Source organism: Haemaphysalis longicornis, unplaced genomic scaffold (genome assembly GCF_048455015.1).
Source record: "Haemaphysalis longicornis isolate Haplotype H1 unplaced genomic scaffold, Haemaphysalis longicornis Haplotype H1 scaffold_2, whole genome shotgun sequence".
In the NCBI taxonomy this organism is placed as follows: Eukaryota; Metazoa; Arthropoda; class Arachnida; order Ixodida; family Ixodidae; genus Haemaphysalis; species Haemaphysalis longicornis.
Window position 1 is genome coordinate 205,445,230 of NW_027526295.1, and position 22,325 is coordinate 205,467,554.

General features: G+C 44.9%; 1 protein-coding gene and 1 long non-coding RNA gene across 2 annotated transcripts in view; one reads left to right on the top strand and one right to left on the bottom strand.

Annotated features, from left to right (window-relative positions):
* LOC144167608 (integrin alpha-9-like) overlaps positions 1-22,325 on the top strand; it is a 108,431-nt gene that overhangs the window by 61,302 nt on the left and 24,804 nt on the right. The window contains exons 15-17 of the mRNA XM_077696817.1: positions 420-580; positions 2,129-2,289; positions 18,004-18,135. Coding sequence (XP_077552943.1) covers positions 420-580; positions 2,129-2,289; positions 18,004-18,135 — 454 coding nt within the window. The remainder of the gene's footprint in view (positions 1-419; positions 581-2,128; positions 2,290-18,003; positions 18,136-22,325) is intronic.
* On the bottom strand, positions 5,336-11,776 carry LOC144169804 (uncharacterized). Its single transcript, XR_013322525.1, has 3 exons — positions 11,510-11,776; positions 9,772-10,041; positions 5,336-6,890 (listed from the first exon to the last, which is right to left on the bottom strand). It is a non-coding gene; the product is annotated as an uncharacterized LOC144169804 (long non-coding RNA).

Sequence of the window (22,325 nt, forward strand, 5' to 3'; positions counted from 1 at the left end):
TTGCCGTGTACCCTGCGTTAACCGCCTGTTACTAGCCTTAGTAGGTCGATATTTTTCATTATTGTCTCATCATTATTTTCATTATGACTCATTATTGTCTCATTTTGTTGCAATCAACTAGCAAAGGACTTGTAAATATTTTCAGTGTGACCGCGAGTGATTTCATAAATCTGTAATCAAGCCTTTATTTCTGGTATTAGCTTAAAGGCGTTGCATAGACGTGAAAATAATTTGATGTTGCGCAATATGTTACAATAACTCGTTACAGCAAAGGTTATGTGCTGGAAATGCACTGTTTCTGCATTCGAAAACTTAAATTTCTAAACAGAAACGCTATCCAGCTTGTGTACAAAACATACAGAGTAAACGTTTCACAGCCTATGAGTGTCAGCTTCTTTTCTTTTACATTTTTTGTTCAGATCTCGCCCGATTGCGCAGCTGAAAGGCTTCATCCGGCCAGAAATTGATATGATCACAGCTGACATTAGCAAGTGTCCAGTTTCCGGAAAAGGGACGTTTTCATGCTTCAATCTGACAACCTGTGTCCAGTACTCCGGCGAATTTGTGAACGACACAGCCGGTGAGTGATGGAAGCCCATTTTTATCGCAATAGCTAACTACGCCCTTTATAGATGTGTTTGCTTCCTTTCTTATAATGATACATACATACATACATACATACATACATACATACATACATACATACATACATACATACATACATACATACATACATACATACATACATACATACATACATACAAACAGGGAGCAATAAAACTTGGAAGATGGTAGACAACACAAGAAAAGAGAACTTCGAACAAGGTAGAAACCACGATTGTTGCCAACGTTTCAGCAAAGAGAGAGACTTGCCTTCGTCAGGGCCCTGACGAAGGCAAGTCTCTTTGCGGTGTGGTGCCGCTACTCACCAGCTGTGCCTCCCCTCTCGAGAAGGATGCCTTGTGCAGACGTCCATTTTGGGCCCTGGCAGCCTCCTGCTGCCACCCAATGTAAAGGATTCGTACGTGTTATGGAGGAGCGGTATGAAGCGGGTATACCCAGTTCTTCTCGAGACTCTTCGAAACATCTAAGGCCTAACGGAGAAGGAGTTACTTGCGTCTAAGAAAGCTCTTCGGCCGCGAGCGTGTCGCTCGGCCACCTGTCGCGGCTCCTCAATACTGGCTTGCTGAAATATTTGCGTCACAGTGAAGACCCAAGTTACGCGACCTATGGTCTTACATGCATACATACATACATACATACATACATACATACATACATACATACATACATACATACATAAATACATACATACCGCGAATCAGAATGGGAAATGAGGGGCTCGTTGAATTAATACAGAAATTAGGGTTGGCAGCCAAGAATGCCTCGGAAAGCAAAGGGGAGAATGCGGTAGGTCATTGAAACAGATAAAGAAATTTGAAAGACAGAAAGAAAGTGAAGAAAAAAAACCGGCGGGGCTGTATGCCCTCCACTTCCTCGGGTATTTATGTAAGATATTTTTTTGTTTCCTGCACTTGGGGGTGGTAGCCAGCGCCACTCGGTGGTAGTCAGCGCCAGCGCCACACCATTTTCTTTCTTTCAAAATTCTTCATCTATTTCAATGACTTACCGCATCTCCCCTTTGCTTTTCGAGGCCTTCTTGACTGCCAACCCTTATTTCTGTACATACATACATGCATAAATACACACATACAAGAATGCATGTATAAATTCATAGGTCACATACATACATACATCCATACATATATGCATAAATAAATATATATATATATATATATATATATATATATATATATATACATGCATACATACATACATACATACATACATACATGCATACATCCATACATACCTACAACATGCATGCATATATACATAAGTACATGCATGTATACTTACGTACGTACATACATTCATCCATTCGTTCATTTATTCATTATTTCATACGTACATACATGAAGTCCAGCCCCGGACTCATACACCAGCGACACGATTCTGATGTGCTCTTAAGTGTCACTTGAATAGGAATGTCCTAATGTTATTGTCAGCGGAAAGTGAATTTAGAGAAAAATAGACTTGCGAATTGCTGTTTGTTTCTTCGCCGCAGATTTAGAAACAGAACTGAAGCTCGACGTGAAGCGAGTTGAGGAGAACCATCCCGCACGAGGTTTCATGTTAGACGGACCTGCCAGAGTGGACAAGTACAGCGCCCTGGTGCTGGCGAAGAATGGACGAAGTACCTGCGAAAAGAGGCTTATTTACCTTGACGTGAGGCGCTAAGTCATGTCTGTCTGTCTGTCTGTCTGTCTGTCTGTTTAATGAACAAGCGAACATAGCCTTGCAGGGAATGCCGGTAGGTGTTCCGCTTGAACAGCACCATCTTCGAATTCTAACTGCGGTCAATCACCAAGCGTGACAAAAGTTTGTGTCCTTTAAAAACTGAGGGACCATTCTTAAAGGGACACTGAAGGGATTTGTAAACATTGCGGGATTACCCGGATTACAAGCGCAAATTGTAGTCCGGAGTCCATAGGCCATGTTTCAACCACTTTGAGTGCGTTTACACGAATTTATTTAGTAGAAAAATCAATTCGAAAATGCTGTCCTCCTCTCTGCATCCTCGCCTATTTTCTGTGGCGTTTTCGTCTGACGTCAGGAGGAAATGACTTGGCTTGACTGCGCTACTGCACGGCTCGCAGACCTTCCGACAGAGTCAGTGGGCCCAGCGTTTAGTCCGCCGGCCGCCGACGTGTCGTCGCAGTTCGTTCGCTGAGTTGATTCTAAGCCACAACACGTTTGTGAATAGAAGAACGTGCTTTTCTTTAGTTTGTTAGTTTGTACACTGTATCAAGCTCCAAGTCCAGGTCGCTCCACACAAGCGCTGCAAAAGCACACATGCGACGCTTCGCTGACTGGTACGCTAGTAGGAAACTCTAAGGACACTTGAAGGCGGGAGAAGAGTCAGCGAAGTCAATATAGGTACTAAAGAAATAAAATCAACTGAAACCCTTACCGTACAGCGTAAAACTAGAGAGGAGGAATCGCTTTTTTGCGCTGGGTGAACAAGCACAGCGGTTAGTAGCATTAAACATCTGCGAACGCTTTTCCGTCTAAGAAATGCAACTGCTAGACGTGAGATATTGTGAAAATTGGGGCTATACAACAGATAGTCACCTAAGCTGCTTGAAATGCTAAAACTAAATAAAAGTATAAACTAGCTATACATTATATACCTCATATTTCCAACGCTGGCAGCGCTGGTCCGTGGCCGAGTGCACACTAAAAATTTTTACGCCCAAAAGGGTGCTTGAGCTTGTCGCCGCAGGAGCACCCTAAAAACTGAATATTTTACGCCCTTTAGGGTGCTTGGATTTTGTCGCCGCAGGAGCACCCTCTGTGAAGCACCCCAGAAGACAGGTGCCTTATAAACACCCTTTTCCGCCTAAAAGTATCCTAGGGTGCTATTTAGCACCCCAATCTGTAGGAGCATCTTCTGCAAAAGCACCCACCTAAAGGGGTACAAAACGGGTGCGTCATCCTCGGTTCACAGGTGCAGCAGGTGTGAGACCACATATTGCACAATATCACACACGATTATGGTATGAAACATTCGTGCTTTCCAAGCTCGGTTCTGTGAGACATTCCATTGAAGCTCAACATCAGCTGATAATTTCCTTGAACTTGTGTCACCAATTGTTAAAACATCAATTTAAAAAGTCAGGAGCCACATCTCAGTACAGTTATAACTTTAGAGGTAGTTGATTACCCAAAACTTCGTAAAAAACCAATTATATGTTCACTTTGCCGAACTGCAGTACACATCCTTCGAGATTCACTGCAGAGCCTAAACATGCTGTGCAGTGAAAGCAATTAGGTGTGCAACACTTCAACCACACAAAACTTCCTTGAACCTTAAAACCCTTGGCTTCTTAGTATTGCATCAAACTTCCAATCGAGGTAGCTACCTGCAATGTTTAGTGCCTTATTCTTGAGCTGAGCAGGAAGGTTCAATATCAAGGAAGACCAAATGCAAAATGTATAGTTTCCTCCGTAATGCGGCTCATAATATAGTTCCCTCCGTACTGCGGCTCATAATCTACTTATAAAAGTTGGGTACCCAAGCCATTTATTTTCGTTTGCATTATTCTTTTTGCTTTACGGAAAAATATTCATATGGTACAGCACTTGCAAGGTTTGGTGGTATTTGGAGTTTTATAAACATACCTTTAGACTAAATGACCCCACATAGCAATAACAAGAACTGCAAACATCACAGAACAATGCATACAAGTTCCCTGGTGAAGCCCATGGTTGAAATGTAATGCCATTGTTCAGAAAACATTATTTTATCATGAGGCTAGCTTGTACATGGTGCCTTGCATTATGTCCCTGCTGGTGGATGTGGGGTCATTTGTCACTGTTGCAAATGAAAAGCCAACAGCCAGGGCCCATTAGTTTTGGCTAGTATTACGAGGTGCCTCACGGTAAGCATTCTACGTCGATAGACTTTTTTAGTTGACTAGAACTGAAATCAGCAAAAGATTCTCTACAAAACATTCATTCTATCCGCAGCTTTAGGGTTTGCTAATTTCCATAGTTGGGTTTCTTCTGCCTTTCTTAACAACATTTTTCTTTTGATAAGAAGGTGCACAACCAAAAGCAAAAAGCTTTTCTGTAAAACTTTGGTAGCTATATAATTGTTACAAAATATTTTACTCTAAATATGGCAGCTTAAACTGAGAATATTTGCATTTAAAAACATTAAAATAAGTTTAAATTGATCATAAATTTTTAGCTGTTTTTACGCAAAACTGTACATGGGATATGAAGTGCACCACAAGGAGGGCTTTGGATTAGCTTTAGCAAATTTGGGACATTTAAGGTGCACTGAAATCTCTACACATGCGCTTTTTCACTTTCTGTATCCACCAGGAAAATGGCTGCCAATTTAGACAGCGATTCTAAATAGTAGTTGACGTGCATTTTAAAATAATCACAAACATTATAGCCACAAAATTAATTTTTACAAGTTGTAGACATTGCCCGTTACACCAGACATTGGACTACACTGTCAAGAGCTTTGACATCTACAATGACGTCTACAAAGCAGGCTTATACTGGTAGAATGTTTCATACCATAATTACTGTGTGTTCAGAGCTCACGTGTGAAGTATGGATACTGCTGCTTCAGCAAGAACCGAGGATGAGCACCCTTCCTGGTTCTGAAAAAAAATAACAGAGGAAATGCCTTAAGCAGGATTCTGAAACGGGGTTGAATGAAACAAGAATGAACAAGAAATTCTTTCAAAACATGTAAAGCAATGCAAACAAATATTTATTTCAACTTATTTCTACAAAAGACCACCTCATGAAGACTGGTGGTGGGGTATTGGCTCAAAAAAAAAAGCAGAGAGCACTTATACAAATGCTACAGAGAGCCTTCGCAGCCAACAATTGTTTGAACACACCTAAACTAATCACTGTTCAACAAACTCATAAAAAATGTTTGAATGCATAAAAAACCAGTGGTAAACACAGGAAACAGTTAAAACAGAATGACGGCACAAGTTTGTCCCGTCGTTCTCTTCTGTCCTATGGTTTTTCATACATTCAAACATGTACCAGCTAGCCCAGTCCAACGCCTTGGTATCATAAAAATATGGATAGTCAATCCTTACACAAACTTGAAAAAAAAAGAAAGTATAAAGTAGGTGACAAAATTAAAACGACAGCAAATTGGTTGGCTTTTAATTTTAAAAAATAATGGCATGAATGAAAGTGAGCAGCACGCGAAGTACCTTGTTGCTAGCCCGACATTCCACTTTGAAGCAAAATGTCCGCTTTCAACACTACATAGGCTAAACATGCAATGAGGCATTCCTTTAGGCACACAAAATATACCATAATTGTTAAAAAAGCTACGAATTAGTTGAAAAAACCTGACCACGACAAATTGGAATTAGTGACTAGATACAGTTTCAGAAATACACAGCGACATCATATAAAAATATATGGTTCCCATACAAAGATTGATCATAACAAAAATTCAGGACATTTATCAGACTGGCATCAATGTGCAAAGCAGCTTAATGAAAAAAGACGCTCTTCACTAAAAACATGTTAATATTGGGAGCTCATGTGCTTCCCTGCAAGTTGAGTGTGTAAACCCACTGACATCTTAGCTAACCCGCCTGAATCATCACTTGATAGACATTGAGGAATTTTACGAATTGGTTTATTGTAGCCAGCTGTCTAGTTTATTTCCCTATTTTTCTTGGCATTTCGTGTCTAATTCTAAATTTGGTGACTAGATAGCTTTTACTATGGTCATGCACTGGTGACAACGAATATTTGATTTTACTTTTAAAAAATTTCAGTTTTGTTTTATTGCTCACCAGCCAACGATCTGAAATATCAGAGGTGCTTAAAACGTATGTTGGCATTTCCTTCCTGCAGTGTAGTACAACTAATCATGACTTTTACCATAATTTGTTCACAAATCGTAATATGTGGAAAGTATTCAACTTAATGAAAATGTCATTTCAGAAGCATGCACAATCAACAAGGCCTCAATGACTCTCATGACGTGGTCCACTTGTTTCTGTCACAAATAACCTGAGTGCAGACACATTCCACCGAAGACGAAGGTAACATGCCCTCTTGGGTGATGAATATTTAAAAAGCCTTACGAGTAAATTTGCTGCTGAGCACGTGAAATTGTGGCATTAAAACAAAAGATCCCTCTGCGGCATCTTTCACTTGGAGGAGCGCTTGACCACAAACTTTGAGAAGCTGGAAAATGCTCCATGAACCGCTCCAGCCAGCAGAAACGATGCAGGACACAAGTTGGTAGGCGGACCGTTGGCATCCTGCGATTGTGAAGATATTTCTGTTTAGTAGATGCTCTTCTTTTTGTACCACTGTTTGTTTCACCTTTAACAAGCAGCTGAACTCCTTACGTTCACATAATAAAATGCTGCAATGCGGAACAGTTAGCAGGGTTACCTCAATTTTGCTTTTCTACGAATTAACACAATGTAGGTAATCTGCACACAACTACAATCAAACTACAATTTTCACCTACTTCACTGCTAACATCAGCGTTTGACTGCTCAAGCACAAATACAGGTTAGACATGTGAGCAATCTGCTAAACGTATCCCCACAAACTGAACAATCAGGCATCAGAAATCGGCAAGGAAGGAGGTGTCACGTTTAAATGGCACTTTTTTTGTTCAAAACATAAACAACACCTGGAAGCTTGAAGCGTGAGAGGGGGTCTTTCACGCTGACAATGTCAGAACATAGCTTGCTAGTGGGCACCTGCACGATGTGCACAATGTGTTTCTTGAAAATGCGTGCGAAAGTTTGATTGATGTGTAGGACGAGAATTGCAGCACGTTTTGACACAGGCCTTGTGGACGCTTTTGCCTGCTAATGTCAATGTGGATTCTTGCTAGTCGCCCTCTTCGCTTCTTTCTGATTATAATGCTTTAGGCATTATATTCAGGACAACGACTGCATCAAAACGTGCAGCAATTACCTACGTCCCACACATCGGTGAAACTCTCGCACACATTTTCAAGACACGCAGTGCATACATTGTGCATGTGCCCACTAGCAAGCTGCGTTCTGACATTGTCAGCGTGAGAGACCCCCTCTCACGCTCCAAGCTTCCGGGTATTGTTTATTAGATTCCATGCGCTGAATGCAAATCAGTGTACATTGGCGAAACGGGCAATCTGCACAGAAGATTAATGCAGCACTGGAACGAAGTGAACAAGGGCCATGCAAAAACAAGTCCACTGGCAGAGCACCGTGAGAGGACGGGACACGTGGTGGACTGGAACAAGACAAAATTACTGACAACTGAGTGCAATCTATCTTCTCGATTACTGCTCGAGTCCCTCATTGTTCAGACGACGCCCAACATTATCAACATAATGGATGGCAATCTGCACCATATCTATGCAAACTCATTGCGCCGCGTAATGCCCAATATATAGCTTCGTTTTCCACGACACGTGCTCACCGTGAACAAGCAACAAACCGTTAAATGGCTTTCTTGACTTGGTCAGTGAGCTACGTTTCATCACTGCAATAATGCTTTTACCTGCCTACACGGCATTCCGTCAAACACTGGACTACACCACATGAGCCATTGGCGTTCTTAACCTGCACCAGAGTATATAACCTTTCACTACTGCTATGAGATAGACCCATAAACGCACTTCAATATGGCCTTTATATTTAGCTCTTGGAAACATTATGTATAATTTTACCTTTAAGTTGCACCTGCTACAGCAGCTGGTACTATACCAAAAACATGAAAAAAAAACGGTGGTTTAACACGCCAAAGCTACACTTGGGATATGGGGAGCACTGTAGGGGAAGGCTTCGCATTAATTTTGACCATCTGGGTATTTTTGTGCGCATCGAAATCTCCAAACACGGGCGTCTTTACGTGTTGCCTCCATCTGAAAAGCGGCTACACCAAGCGGTATCTAACCGACATTCGCCTCCACAGCACACCACCCTAGCCACGGCAGTGGGTTAAACATATGAAATAAAGCGAGTTTTGGAGTGAAATGAAAATATTAATCACACGTCTTATTTTCCCAATCGATGTACCTTTTGAAATCCACCATGCAATCCCCCCTCCCCTACCAGCCTACCAAAACACCTTTGTCTCAAGAGGTAATCAGGCTGTTGTTAATGAAGTAAGTATTTACAATCCGAGACTTGCCACCGTTAAAGTCATGCACTTTGTTTTAGAGATAAGCGACATTAGCCATTTGCAGCACCAGGAGTTAATTGTGTTAAGATCAGATTGAAAGCATTGACAGTAGTAGTTGAAAGAAATTGTGTGATAAATTACAACATCATCTGCAAATAGACCTACATGGGAGGATATGCAACATGGAAGATAGACCAAGCAACCTGCCTGGGGGGACAACAAAGTGGCACGAGCAAAAGAAGTATATAGTTATTAGAAGTAAACTGCATTTGAGAAGAATGAAAATCTTTTGCTCAAGTGAGGACATTAGGGTGAAGTTTGAGAAGTAGTCTGTGGTGTGCAATGCGATTGAATGCTTTAGAAAAATCGAGAAAAACTACTGAAGTTTGTGAGCCTGTGTCAATGGATCAATGTAGATCGTGAACAAATCCTGAAAGTTGTGTTTCTCAAGTAACCCTTGTGAAAACCGTGGTGATACTCGAATGTGATATTGTGATTTTATAAATAATTAGCGACCTGAGAGTGGATGAAATGTTTCCTGACCTTGCATATGGTGCTTGTTAGGGAAATTTAATGGTGAAGTACCGTCTCATGATTTAAAGACTGGTGCTACCTCGACTATCTTCCAACCATTGAGATTAGTGCCTGTCATGAGAGACTGCGAAAAAAGCGCTGTCAGAATTCTACAGACTGCGGGATGTACTTTTCGGTATAGTATGATTATTACCAGTATGATCTGAAGTAGACCAGTTTGTATTGCAAGTTTAAAACCATATCGAAAGATCGTAAATGTTTGCTTGGCTTGATTACATACGAATACTTGCTTCAAAGTCAGTTCAATTTCTCTTCTTGCCCTTTAGTCGTCAGCCCCAGATTCTCTTCAATATCTCTGCTAAGCAATGACACGCTCCATACGCACCGCACCGCTTCATGAAAATGTTTCAAATAATCAGAGGCCACAGCACTGCTAACAGGTATACATCATGGCAAGTTCCACAACATGCAATAACTAACTTGAAAATACATAATCGGTGGGTGCACCGATATGGCAGCAGTGCCTGGACCGATGTGTCGAGCAAATGCGCTGACTTCTGAACGGGTGGTCCAAGCGGCCAGATGATGGATGAATGACCATTCCTGGCGGCAAAGCGTACGGAGCACCAACGAAAGGCCAGGCAGTACTTGGGTACAGCAGGTGCAGTGTCGGCTGGCCAAGGGAGGCCCTGGCAAAGCCTTTGAAACTGGACTGGAAGGCAGCTGACCCAGGACAGCCAGCAGCAGCACCTGCAGGTGCATAATCTGTGAGTGTGCTGACACTTGTTGAAATACAAGAAGAGCACACACAAGAGCACACCCCAAGTGAAATTTAGGTCACAGTAAGAATGTATTTATTAGACCCGCAGGTACTGTGAGTGGGGTATGCATGATATATGCAAAGCTAGCTACTGAGCTAATTTGCATGGAACGCATGCTAGCAGCTCATCTGTATCCCTTGCTTTCAATCGGAACTGGTGTGTGATAGTTGAGGCTCCTCCATTTCAATGTCTGACTTGTATCTGCACGTTCAATTCTCCAATATAAATCGAGTTGAGTGAGTGCCTACAGCTTTCTTGTTAGTCTCTGTATGGCCTGCGGTTTTGCGAAAATGAGAACTTGCGAATTGGCTCAATTTTCTGCACTAATGTAAACAATACATATGCCTCTGATATCAAGCCCCAGACTTCCCGAGAGCTACTCTGACAGAATCGGCAGGCGCCTCGTAGGCGTTGTGAAATCTCCCCCACTACCCCGAGACTATGCTAACTCCCTGCGAGGCCACATGCGCGCATTTCACCTTCAATTTGCACGTATGTGAATTCTATACCTCTATGAACTCTCAGACGGGCGTCGTCATATTCGTGCCGGACTCGTGAAACTCGGCAACGTAAATTACCGCACTCGCTCGCTGGCGCGCGGCCCGAACTCTCTCACCGTTTCCGGCCCTTGCATACTATTTTCTCCACCTTGCACTTTGTAAATTCTCATGTTTAACTACACCTCGTGCGCCCTCATCTCTTGCCTGCTTTTCTTCCAGCACAACTCCGTCAGCACCCGGTCGACGCGTACGCTGTCGGGGCGCGTTGGCGAGCGAGTACGGCAATTTCGCTGTTGTCGAGCTTCACGAGAACAGCACACATATCGCGGCCCGAAGACCGCGAGGCGTACGGTCGCCGGTCTCGCGAGCGCAATAGCTGCGAAGCGCACTGCACGGAATTCGTGAAGGGGGGGGGGGGGGGGGGGGGGAGAGATTTCACAACACCTACGAGACGCCAGCCATGGAATCACGTGTAAGCGTTTTCACATGCACTTCCAGGGGGAACCTCCTGTTCATGTTATTTCTTGGTATACCGCGGGTATTCACGAGGGAGGACTAATCACAGCGTTGTGCCACTCACGCGAAATTGCGACTGCGATCTGCAACCGCAAAGGCACTGTTTGGGAGACACATAAACAAACGCCCCGGTGTTAAAGAGCCTTGCGTGATGTGAAATTATTAGCAGCCGTGTACCATAGCGCGAGCATCGTAGCCAAGGTCTAGCTTCAGCGTAAATTGATGCTGACTTCTGCGGAAACGGTCGACTGGGCGCCAAACAAGTGTACTAACTCACGTAGGCTCTCAGAGCAAACGAGATGGGGGTCTAGCGAATTACTGACCCATAAACACCAGAACTCGTTCCAACCAAATACAGAATAATAAAAAATGCGTACTTACCCGAGCAAAAACGATGTTTCCAACGTACAATTCTCCTTCACTGTCGTCTTCATCTCGCGGACACACGAACACGCTTTGTTCTGATGCAATGTCATCCACTTTTGACGAGCAGTATTTTATCCGGCGATGATCGTTCTTCCGGGGTCCCCATGTTCAACACACGCGTAGGTTGGAAGGGTAGACATCACCCATAAAGCTTCTATAACTATGATTTAAGCTTGAAATAGATAAAACAGATTAAATCACGCTACCAACCACTCGGCACAAAACGCCATGGAAAAAAAACACACAAAAGTGAGAGATAGTTGCCAGACTACAAATGCAGCACCTCTATGTTTGACGAAAATTGTGTTACTACTGTAATGTTGGTAATTATCTTTCTGCTTTCAAAGTCTGAAATATGTTTATAACTTACATTTAAGGTTTTTAAACACAAAAAGTGAATAAACATAAAGTAATTGACATATATACTGATATTGTAAAGAGGTTTGACGTTTGTTTTGGTTTTGTTTTCACGGCGGGCTTCTTAAGAGAGAACGTGCGAGAAAACGAGCTACTTTGGGTTTAGGAAGAGGGCGGTAAATGTCGGCGTGATAGAAAGCAAGGAACAGGTGCTTACCCTGGTCGTTAAAAAAGGAGCTAATGAAACCCTCACGTAAAAAAAAAAAAAAAAAAACACGTTCGACGAGGAATCGAACCATTGACCTACAAAACAGTAGACGGACGCGTTAACAAACAGCTATGTCGGCGGACGGTGTTCGAGGCGCCTAAAACAACTCTATACTTACGTAAGTTGTCAACGAATATTGTTGCTTGTGTCTAGTCATCGCCTCCTTTAACGATGGTCTAGTTTATGCTGCATTTTTGAAATTCTGGCTGTGCTAACGCTTGTTTCTCACGCACCGGTCTTGCAGACGAGGCCGCATTGCTAGCGCTGCAAGCGATTGAGCCAAAGCTCCATTATTTGACTCAAGAAAAGCTATCGCAGTCAACCCTACCTTTTCTGCGCAAGCCACGGCAGCCACGAAATAAATGGAATGTGCCGTTAGAATTATGGCGTTGATAACGCTTGTTTGACCGGCACCGTCTTGCAGACAAGCAACGTCGCTCTAATACTACAAGCGATGTCACTCCTGGCATGGCAGGCGCATCAAACCCATCGTGTAAAACGACTGCTAACAGTGCGAAAACCTCTGAGTTTGTAACAAGTGGGGATTTGAGGTGGCGGCGACGTAATAGGTACAGCAAGCAGGTAGGCAGAACAGCAGCGTAGGGTTACAACCTTTCCCCGAAAAAAAAAACGGGCCTTCCTGGGGGGGGGAGGGGGGATTGTGTTGAAAAAAGACGCCATGTTTTTTAACATGCAGTGCCATTTATTGTAGTGTTTTCTTAGAGAGAAATCAACATAACGTTTGTACTGAAAGTGATTGAGAGCTTGGTTAATCGCTCTGCATGTGCTTCACTGAAAAGTAACCGCAATTGCTGACCGCGGCGGTAGAATTTCGTTATTTTGTTCTTCCCTTAGGTCCCCCTCCATCTGAGGCAGCGCGCTCGCCCGCGTATTTTCTCTGCTCGCGTGTCTTTGCGCAGCTTGTCGACATAGGCGTGCGCAGAGTTCTCAATTTGGGGGGGCAAAGTCTTACCGCTGCGCCCCCCCCCCCCCCCAGAGCAACTCCCGACCTCTTCTCACTGAAGGCCTTGCGGTGCGAACGCAGTGCAAAGAGGGATGGTTATAAAATTTTTATTTCAATGTGATGGAATTGCAACACACACAAAATATTTCTGAGCAGAAATTTTACTTTCATGTGTTACATCGGCAAGGCATGGGGCAAATTTGGCGCCCCCTTCAGATGATTAGGGGGGGCGGCCGCCCCCCCTGCCCCCCCTGTGAGCACGCCTATGCTTGTCGACACGTATTTATCGTCTTAGTTGTTGTATTGACGCTTATAAAACGCCAAAACGGGCATAATCACGGCACAAAAGCCAAAAAACCGGCTGATGACGGCTGGTTTTAGATATGGACCGGCAACCGGCCCGCTGTTTAAAAAACCTGTCGGGCCGGTCCAAAACCAGGAAGGTGGCAACCCTACGGCAGCGACGAGCGAAAATGATTTTACACGACCGCCCCCGTCGGCCTGCGCAAAAAAGGAAGATAGAACCCCTGCATACACGCCCTCGAAGAAAGCTGTACAGCCGATTCAGTTTGTTGTGGACGAAGAGCAACCGAGGCTGCAGCCACAAACGATTGCGCTTGCCGTGGTATGAGCCAAAGCATATCTTCACATAGTTATGTTATCGTCCGTCTGACTGTTACTTACTGAAGGGAAAATTCACAACACAAACGTTGACGTCTAGCGTCTATGCCAGACATAGACGCTGCTGTTTAGGCCCTAAAAACCACCTTCAGGGCGTCTGTCGGTTCTGTCTGATGGCGCGCTCGCGCCGCTGATTACGAACGAGGCGTCTGTTGGCGTTGACTTATCGTGTTGGCGAGCCGGTAAACGCCATCACGGTTAAACTCCCTGTTGGAAGACTACGCTGTTGGGACGATAGAGTGCCGACAGAGCTTCTTATTGGCCCCACAAACGCCATCAAGGTTAAACTCCCTGTTGGAAGACTAGGCTATTGGAACGATAGAGTGCCGACAGAACTTCGTATTGGCCCCACAGGCGTGCTGTGAACCCAACAAGAAAGTCTTGTTGGAATTTTTGCCCGGGGCATAATAATACGGGAACAAATTCTTAGGTAAATTCGATTTCGTTGAGGACACCGATGCCTCGCGTAAAAGTTTTATTTATAGGACTACAAGAGGCATTTTGTAGCCTTTCCTTCCCGTGCACCCAGACATCGAAACGAACCTTGTGATACACTCGAAACAGTAGATTAGTGCAGAGTGGAATTTAAACATTCAGCACGTTTTGTTCAATTTACGAACAGCAATTTTAGAGCCTTTCCCCTGGTCTATGTGGAGAGTTCATATTTATTCTCTCAACGGGCGGTGAAATAGTGCAATGTGCGGTTTAAACATTCAGCCTGTTTTTGTGCAATTTTGCATGCTTGCATTCACACACCGTTCTTTTAGGCACCCTAACGATAAGGTGCCGTGGTAACACCCCAATCGAGAAGAAATACTTTTTAGCACCCCTTTAACGGTCGTAGCACCCTATGAAACTGTTGATTACACCCCTGAATTTTGGCACCCTCGAGGTGGGGTGCCCGAGCAATATTTGGGTGCTTGAAAGGTGCAAAAAGGGTGCAAAATGTTCAGTACACCCTCCTTGCACCTTAAAGGGTGTAAAAATGTTAAGATTTACACCCTTTAATATGTGGCACCCTCATGATTGGGTGCCGGAGCAATGTTTTAGTCCTTAAAAGGTGCAAAAAGGGTGCAAAATGTTGAGTGCACCCTTTTAGCACCTTTAAGGGTGTTAAAAAGTTTAGTGTGTGGTCTGGCGCGCTGTGTCTGTTGTTTTGCAGGTCGCAAGTTCGAATCCCCGGGGGTACGTACTTTTTTTGTAAGTTGATTTTTTCGTTTTCAGCCGATGTCTTCAATACTGATTTCAGCATTTTGGGGCCGTAACGTTCACTGCTCCACGAACGAGTTCGCAGAACGCGCGCAGACTGACACTGACACGTTAACGAGTGCTCGTTGGCGTGCTGTTGCCATAAGCACCGACTGCTTGCGGGCAGTGGGCACAGCCAGAATCAGCAGACCCTTGTCCTGGTGCGAACACGCTTTTTACTATACAGGCATCAGTGAGGCAAGCTCCAAATGTGCGGGGAAAACGCATGGCATTTGAGCGTCTGCGGTGATGCGGAGGGCGTTCATCCACTGCGTAGGCCTCAGCTAGTGATTGCTACGATTCCAAGCCGTCCTGGGAGGCTTATATTCGGCATTTTACAGCCGACAACTTGGTAGAAGCGCGGTATGACGATTATTGAGATAGCGAGAATGCCCAGCCCAGGATAACGTCGGATGTCAAGCATGTTGTTTTAAGGAACGGAAACCGAAACTTGTATGATTGCTAATCTTGGACATCGTCCAATCGCGGGGAACCTCCTCCCGACGTCACAGCCTTTAGTTGGTGCGGCCGCCATTTTCTTCTTTTCGGCTTTATAAAATAATTACCGGCTTATCAACCGGATATAACGACAAAAAGTGTGTAAATTTGAGCCAGTCTATGCAGGGCAAGCAAAAACGGGAGCTTGACAAATTCACTTCAGTGTCCCTTTAATATGTCTCGCCTAGTGATCCAGATCCGTCTGAAAAAATAACATCCTCCAAAGATACATGGGCTTATCCGCATATGGGCGTGTGTGTATGTACGCAAGTACGTAGGTGTCTTTATTAGCGCGTATGAATGTATGTATACGGATGTGTGGATGTGTGCGCGTGCTTACGCGCGTGTGTGAAATCCATACGAGGGAGTCAATGTTTCTGCAAATCTGCACCTTTCGACGACGTGCTAACAGGACTCGCTGAAGGGCGAAAATTTATAACCAGAAATCCCAGTGGTCGTCAGGCTTCTAGCGTGTTGCGCTCGGAACAAAAAAACACAAATACGCAAAATACATCTTCCATATAGGTCTCGCGAAGGGGGACGGAGAATTTCAGCGGAGAACCACCCTCACAGGCCTGTTGGAACAAGCTTCGCTCGAACTGGATTCCGCCGGTTTCTGCAGCTGCCGCGCTGTTGTCCTTGACTCATCAGCGGCTCGAGGGCGCCTACCGGCCACTCTCAGGCTCAAGGAAACTTGTTTGAAGAGTGGAATGAGCGGGCTTCACCGCTACAGAGGGAACCTTACTGCAGTTCACAAAATTTGTATCGCGCGCACAGGGTAACGTGGAATGGTAACACCACGATGTAGCCTCCCACGGCGTGCTGGATTCTCCTTTCCACCAAACGTTACAAGCAAGGCGGGCTAGTTGCAAAGGGAAATTGTTGTACCTCTCTGTGCTTAACATGTGTAAGTTGTGCTGCCATATGTAAAAACAATGGCGCAAGGAAGAGGAAAGAAAAGATTAGTAGGAGTCGGCAGATTTTTTTGCGCGGAACGAGAATACTCATCGCTTTAAATTGGGATTTTCTATTGTTTGACATTCCTTGACTGGTACAAATGAACCATTGCTTTCCGCCAAATACTGGATACTTTAGTATGCATATGATCGTAGATTTTCTGTGCTAGCTTTTGTCTGGGCGAAATTCGGTTCCAGTAATAGAAACTGCAAAGATGGCACATTACACTGAAAAATGATTTTCGGCTACCTTTTATATTCTACAAATATCACGCTAGTGTGGCTGATAGGGAATATCGATGCCTGGCATGAGCACACGAAATGAGCTATAACACCAGCACACACTTGCACAATAAGCAGAAGGGCGGGCCAGCGTTTCTGCTTAGCTGTTTGAACAGCACGATGCAGTCTTGTGATTGTTATACGCTTACCCCGTCAAAGCGCCACAAGTTGATAGTCCGGATGATGATAAATGCCTCTCACAAAACGTGCATGCTATATCTGCAGGTAGCAATTAAGGAAAAAAATTAACCCCGGTTCCGCAAAGCGTGAAGACTGCTGAAAGAGCGGAGCTGTGGTTATGTTATGTCGGCTCGAACGTTAACGGGCGCTCACCCAACAACGGCAGCGCCGTCGCCACACAAATTCTAAGGTTCGCGCAGAGGAGTCAGCAGGCAAACGTAAACGGAAAGAGGCTCCCTCCCGTAGCGGGAAGGAAAGGGACCCGCCCCTGAAGATCATTGCCCCCTCTGTCGGTTGGTCTGGGAAAGGGCTTCTGCGAGGCCGCCGGAAGCGAGACAACTGAGCACTCTGTCGGTGGGTCTGGGAACCTGCTCGTATACCTCTGCGTGACACATGACCTACAGCAGACTTACTGAAATACTCTTGCTCCGGTGTTAAAACTCACCGGCTGGTTCACGATCGTGGGAGCAGCCTAGCTGGCATAGCACGCTTCCAGTGTTCTTTCAGTGCATGTACAGCCGGTAAAAGGCTTGTCTATAACACGGCGTTCGTACTCTCAGCCCTATCCTGCCCCGCCGGAGCGGGATTTGAATAAAACTACTGCGGAAGTCTGAAGTCTTAGCCCTTCGCTTTTGCTTCCGACATCTTTGGAACGAGTATGTTTCGGCAGTTTTCGGATGTAGCTGGTTGAAGTTGAACTCGCTGTTATAGACAAGCGTTTTACCGGCTGTACTTATTAAGCGAATCTGTCGACGCTCACATGGTAACATCAAATATCTGGAGCAAACTTTGGGTGGAAACTTCGTAAATCTTGCCTGCTATGACGGCAGGCGAATGAAACTAATGACAATATAACTTTGTTGGCCAATCAAATAAAGAATTGGGCATGGAACTTATCAGGCGACATTACGAGCTAGCGATCCGGTAAATTGCATTCGAAGAAAGCATGGCGAAGCAGCGTGTGCTTTTCCGAGCGCAGTGTCTCTAACGTATTGCACACAACTTCTTCTTTCAGGAAAACTTTGTCGACCCACTGATACCGTTTGCAGTGCGTCTGGAGTACCGTCTTCGCGACACCGGTCACCAGCACTGGTGTCCCACGTGTCCCGTGCCCGACAGGAAGTTACCGCTCAGCAACGTCAGCGCGGTAAGCCTCGTCCTTTCGCGTATTGCTCATTCCTTGAAGGGGCCACGGCGGCAAAATAGAAGATTGGGGTTATTCGAGAGATCGCTTTGTCCCAATAACCATAGAGTTTCTCAATCCCAATAACAATGATGATTATTTTATCACAAAATAAAACAAATAATGGAGATATTGAGCAAAACAGATGAAGCAGTGACGGCTCTTCAGCCACGTTCCGGTAATTTTCCCGGGCACATTGGAATAAGAGGAAATTCACGAGCTGACCGACTAGCAGCAACCGCTCATTCAAATTCCACGTGTAGCGCCGTGCCTTTTACCAGAGGTAATGTTAAAAATTATTTGAAAAAACTAAGGACACACATTACTTTGGAAACCAGGTTGACCGATAAATATCGTTCATCGCTGTTATACCAAGTGGACCCGTACCTTACATACCCGTGTGCGTCTCATCTGGGTCGTTCGGTCGACACGTTAATACATCGCCTTCACCTTGACGTGGCCTACACCAAGAAATTTCTTTAGCGTATTCGATTTGCTGATGACACCTGCTGTGCTTGTGGACACCAAACTGAAGATGTGCATCATGTCCTGCTTGAGTGCCCTCTATATGCGACCGAGCGGAAAAAATTAAGTGATATGCTTAGCCTGCTATCTCGGACACCCCTGTCTTTGCCGAAACTGTTGGGTCCGTGGGACAATGTACGCAACCAAACGAAAGCCTTCCTTGCCTTAAGGAAATTTTTTTCAAATGACGAAGATGTGTGAACACTATTAAATGCGAGCACATTCCTCTGAAACGCTTTGAAATGGGTGTGGAAATACACAAGGGTGTTATGTATATTGGCGAAACTATCTGTGTCGCGTCGTGGATGTCGTCTGTATATAGATGTGTATAGTTCTCTTGGTTTTTTTTAATTATTATATTCCACTGCTGTAAGGAATCATTATATATATATATATATATATATATATATATATATATATATATATATATATATATATATATATAGATGCAGCGATGGCGTAGAGGTAGAACACCCGCCTCGCGTGCAGAAGGACCGTGGTTCGAATCCCGGTGCCGGACAATTCCCACCGGATTAAAAAAAAAAATCCGCGTATTGATGGAATTGCAAAAGGGGCTTGGGGTGCGGCCTGACCCCGACGACCATTGCCGGTAATGCACTCCCTCACCAGAGCAGGATTGGCCACCCTGGTGTAGCAACGGCCACAACCTCCCATGAATACGCCAATTAACCTTCGGCCCTCAGTCCCCAGCGGCTGCGAAGCAACTGACCACGGCGGCGGTCAGACCTGTGACGCAGCAGAGGGTGCTAAGAATCCCTGGGTCCGTACACGCCGCCAATGGAATCTGAACCTGGCAACGTTTAACTCGCGAACCTTATCTAGCGAAGCAAGTCTCGAGGTGTTGTTCGAAGAATTAGAGGACATTAAATGGGATGTAATAGGGCTTAGTGAGGCTAGGAGGGCAGGCGAAGCCTTTACGGTGCTGAAAAATGGACACGTCCTATGTTACCGTGGCCTAGAGGACAGAAGAGAACTGGGAGTGGGATTTCTAGTCAGTAACAGCATAGCTGGCAACATAGAAGAATACTATAGCATTAACGAAAGGGCAGCAGGTCTTGTGATTAGGCTCAATAAGAGGTACAAGCTCAAGGTGGTGCAGTGCTACGCACCCACATCCAGCCACGACGACCAAGTAGTGGAACGCTTCCATGAAGATGTGGAATCGCCAATGGCTAAAGTAAAAACACAGTATACCATAGTTATGGGGGACTTCAATGCTAATGTAGGCAAGAATCAGGCTGGAGACAAGGCAGTTGGGAACTATGGTCTGGGCTGTAGAAATAGCAGGGGGGACCTACTAGTTGAGCTTGCAGAACGGAATAACCTACGCATAATGAATACCTTCTTCTGCAAACGGGAGAGTCGGAAGTGGACCTGGAGGAGCCCGAATGGGCAGCACAAAAATGAAATAGACCTCATATTATGCGATAACCCTGGCGTCGTGCAGGATGTGGAAGTGCTCGGAAGGGTAAGGTGTAGTGACCACCGTATGGTGAGATCTCGAATTAGGCTAGATTTGAGGAGGGACCGCAACAAGCTAGTACGAAAGAAGCCGATAAATGAGCTGACAGTAAGACGTAGAGTAGAAGAATTCAGGATCGCGCTGCAGAACCGATATTCCGCTCTTAACGAGGAAGCCGAGCCTACGACACAGGAAGCGAGCGACAACCTTACACGCATTATCACGGAGTGTGCAGTAGAAGTCGGCGGCACTATGGCTAGACAGGATACTGGTAAACTTTCACAGGAGACGAAAGATCTAATCAGGAAACGGCAAACCATGACAATCTCTACCGCAGCTGACAGAAAAAAACCAGCGGAGCTCTCGAAGTTAATCAATAAGCGTAAGACAGCTGACATACGGAAGTATAATATGGAGAGGATCGAATACGCTGTAAAGAACGGAGGTAGCCTGAAAGCAGTGAAGAGACGTCTTGGCGTGGGGAAAAATCAGATGTATGCACATAAGGATAAGCAAGGCAATGTCATCACAAATAGGGATAAAATAGTCACAGTGGCCGAGGAGTTCTATAGGGATCTGTACAGTAGCCGGGACATCCAGGATAATGCCAAACGAGACAGTAGTTCAGAGGAGATAGACATTCCACCAGTAACGACCGAAGAAGAAGGAAGGCCTTGAAAGAAATGAAAGGGAGCAAAGCACCTGGTCAGGATCAGATAACAGCAGACCTCTTGAAGGATGGCGGAGAAATTGTACCTGGAAAACTGGCAAACCTGTATACGCAATGCCTAATGACCGCAATGGTACCGGAATATTGGAAGAACGCGAACATCATCCTAATCCATAAGAAAGGCGACATTAAGGACTTGAAAAATTACAGGCCGATCAGCTTACTGTCAGTCGTCTACAAGGTATTTACCAAGGTAATCGCTAACCGAATCTCTGGAACCTTAGATTTCAGTCAACCTAAAGAACAAGCAGGGTTCCGTAAAGGTTATTCAACAATGGACCATATTCACACGATCAATCAGGTGATAGAGAAGTGCGCTGAGTATACTGAACCCCTATATATAGCCCTCATAGATTATGAGAAAGCATTTGACTCGGTCGAAACCCTAGCAGTAATTCAGGCATTACGGAACCAGGGGGTAGATGAGCATTATGTCAGAATACTAGAGGATATCTACAATGGGTCTACAGCTACCATCATCCTCCTTAGGGAGAGCAGTAAAATACCTATAAGGAAGGGTGTCAGACAAGGAGACACAATCTCTCCAATGTTATTCACAGCATGTTTACAAGAAGTATTCAGAACGTTGGATTGGGAACAGGTGGGAGTAAGGGTTAATGGAGAATACCTCAGTAACCTCAGATTTGCTGATGACGTTGCCTTGCTAAGTCACTCGGGGGACGAATTGCAAAGCATGCTTTCCGCACTGGGCGAACAGAGTAGAACCGTGGGCCTGAAAATTAATATGCAGAAAACTAAAGTAATGATGAATAACCTAGGGACAGCACAGCGGTTTCAGATAGGTGGCGAGGCAGTGGAAGTGGTAAGCGAATATATCTACATAGGCCAAGTTGTGACCCCAGATCCCAACCATGAGGCAGAGATAATTAGAAGGATCAGAATGGGGTGGGGTGCATATGGCAGACATTCTCAGATAATGAATAGCAGACTACCATTGTCGCTGAAGAAGAAAGTGTATGACAGCTGCATGTTACCGGTACTCACCTACGGGGCAGAAACTTGGAGGCTCACTAAGAGGGTTCAACTTAAATTGAGAACGACTCAGCGGGCAATGGAGCGGAAAATGATAGGTGTAACATTAAGGGACAAGAAGAAAGCGGAGTGGGTCAGGGAGCAAACTGGTGTTAAAGACATATTATTAGAAGTTAATAAGAAGAAATGGACGTGGGCAGGGCATGTAATGCGAAGGCAAGATAACCGCTGGTCATTAAGCGTAACAGAGTGGATCCCTAGAGAAGGCAAGCGTTGCAGGAGGCGGCAGAAAGTTAGATGGGCAGATGAGATCAAGAAGTTTGCGGGGAGAAATTGGTCACAGTTGGCACAGGACCGAGGTAATTGGAGAATAATGGGAGAGGCCTTTGCCCTGCAGTGGGCGTAGATAGCTGGCGATGATGA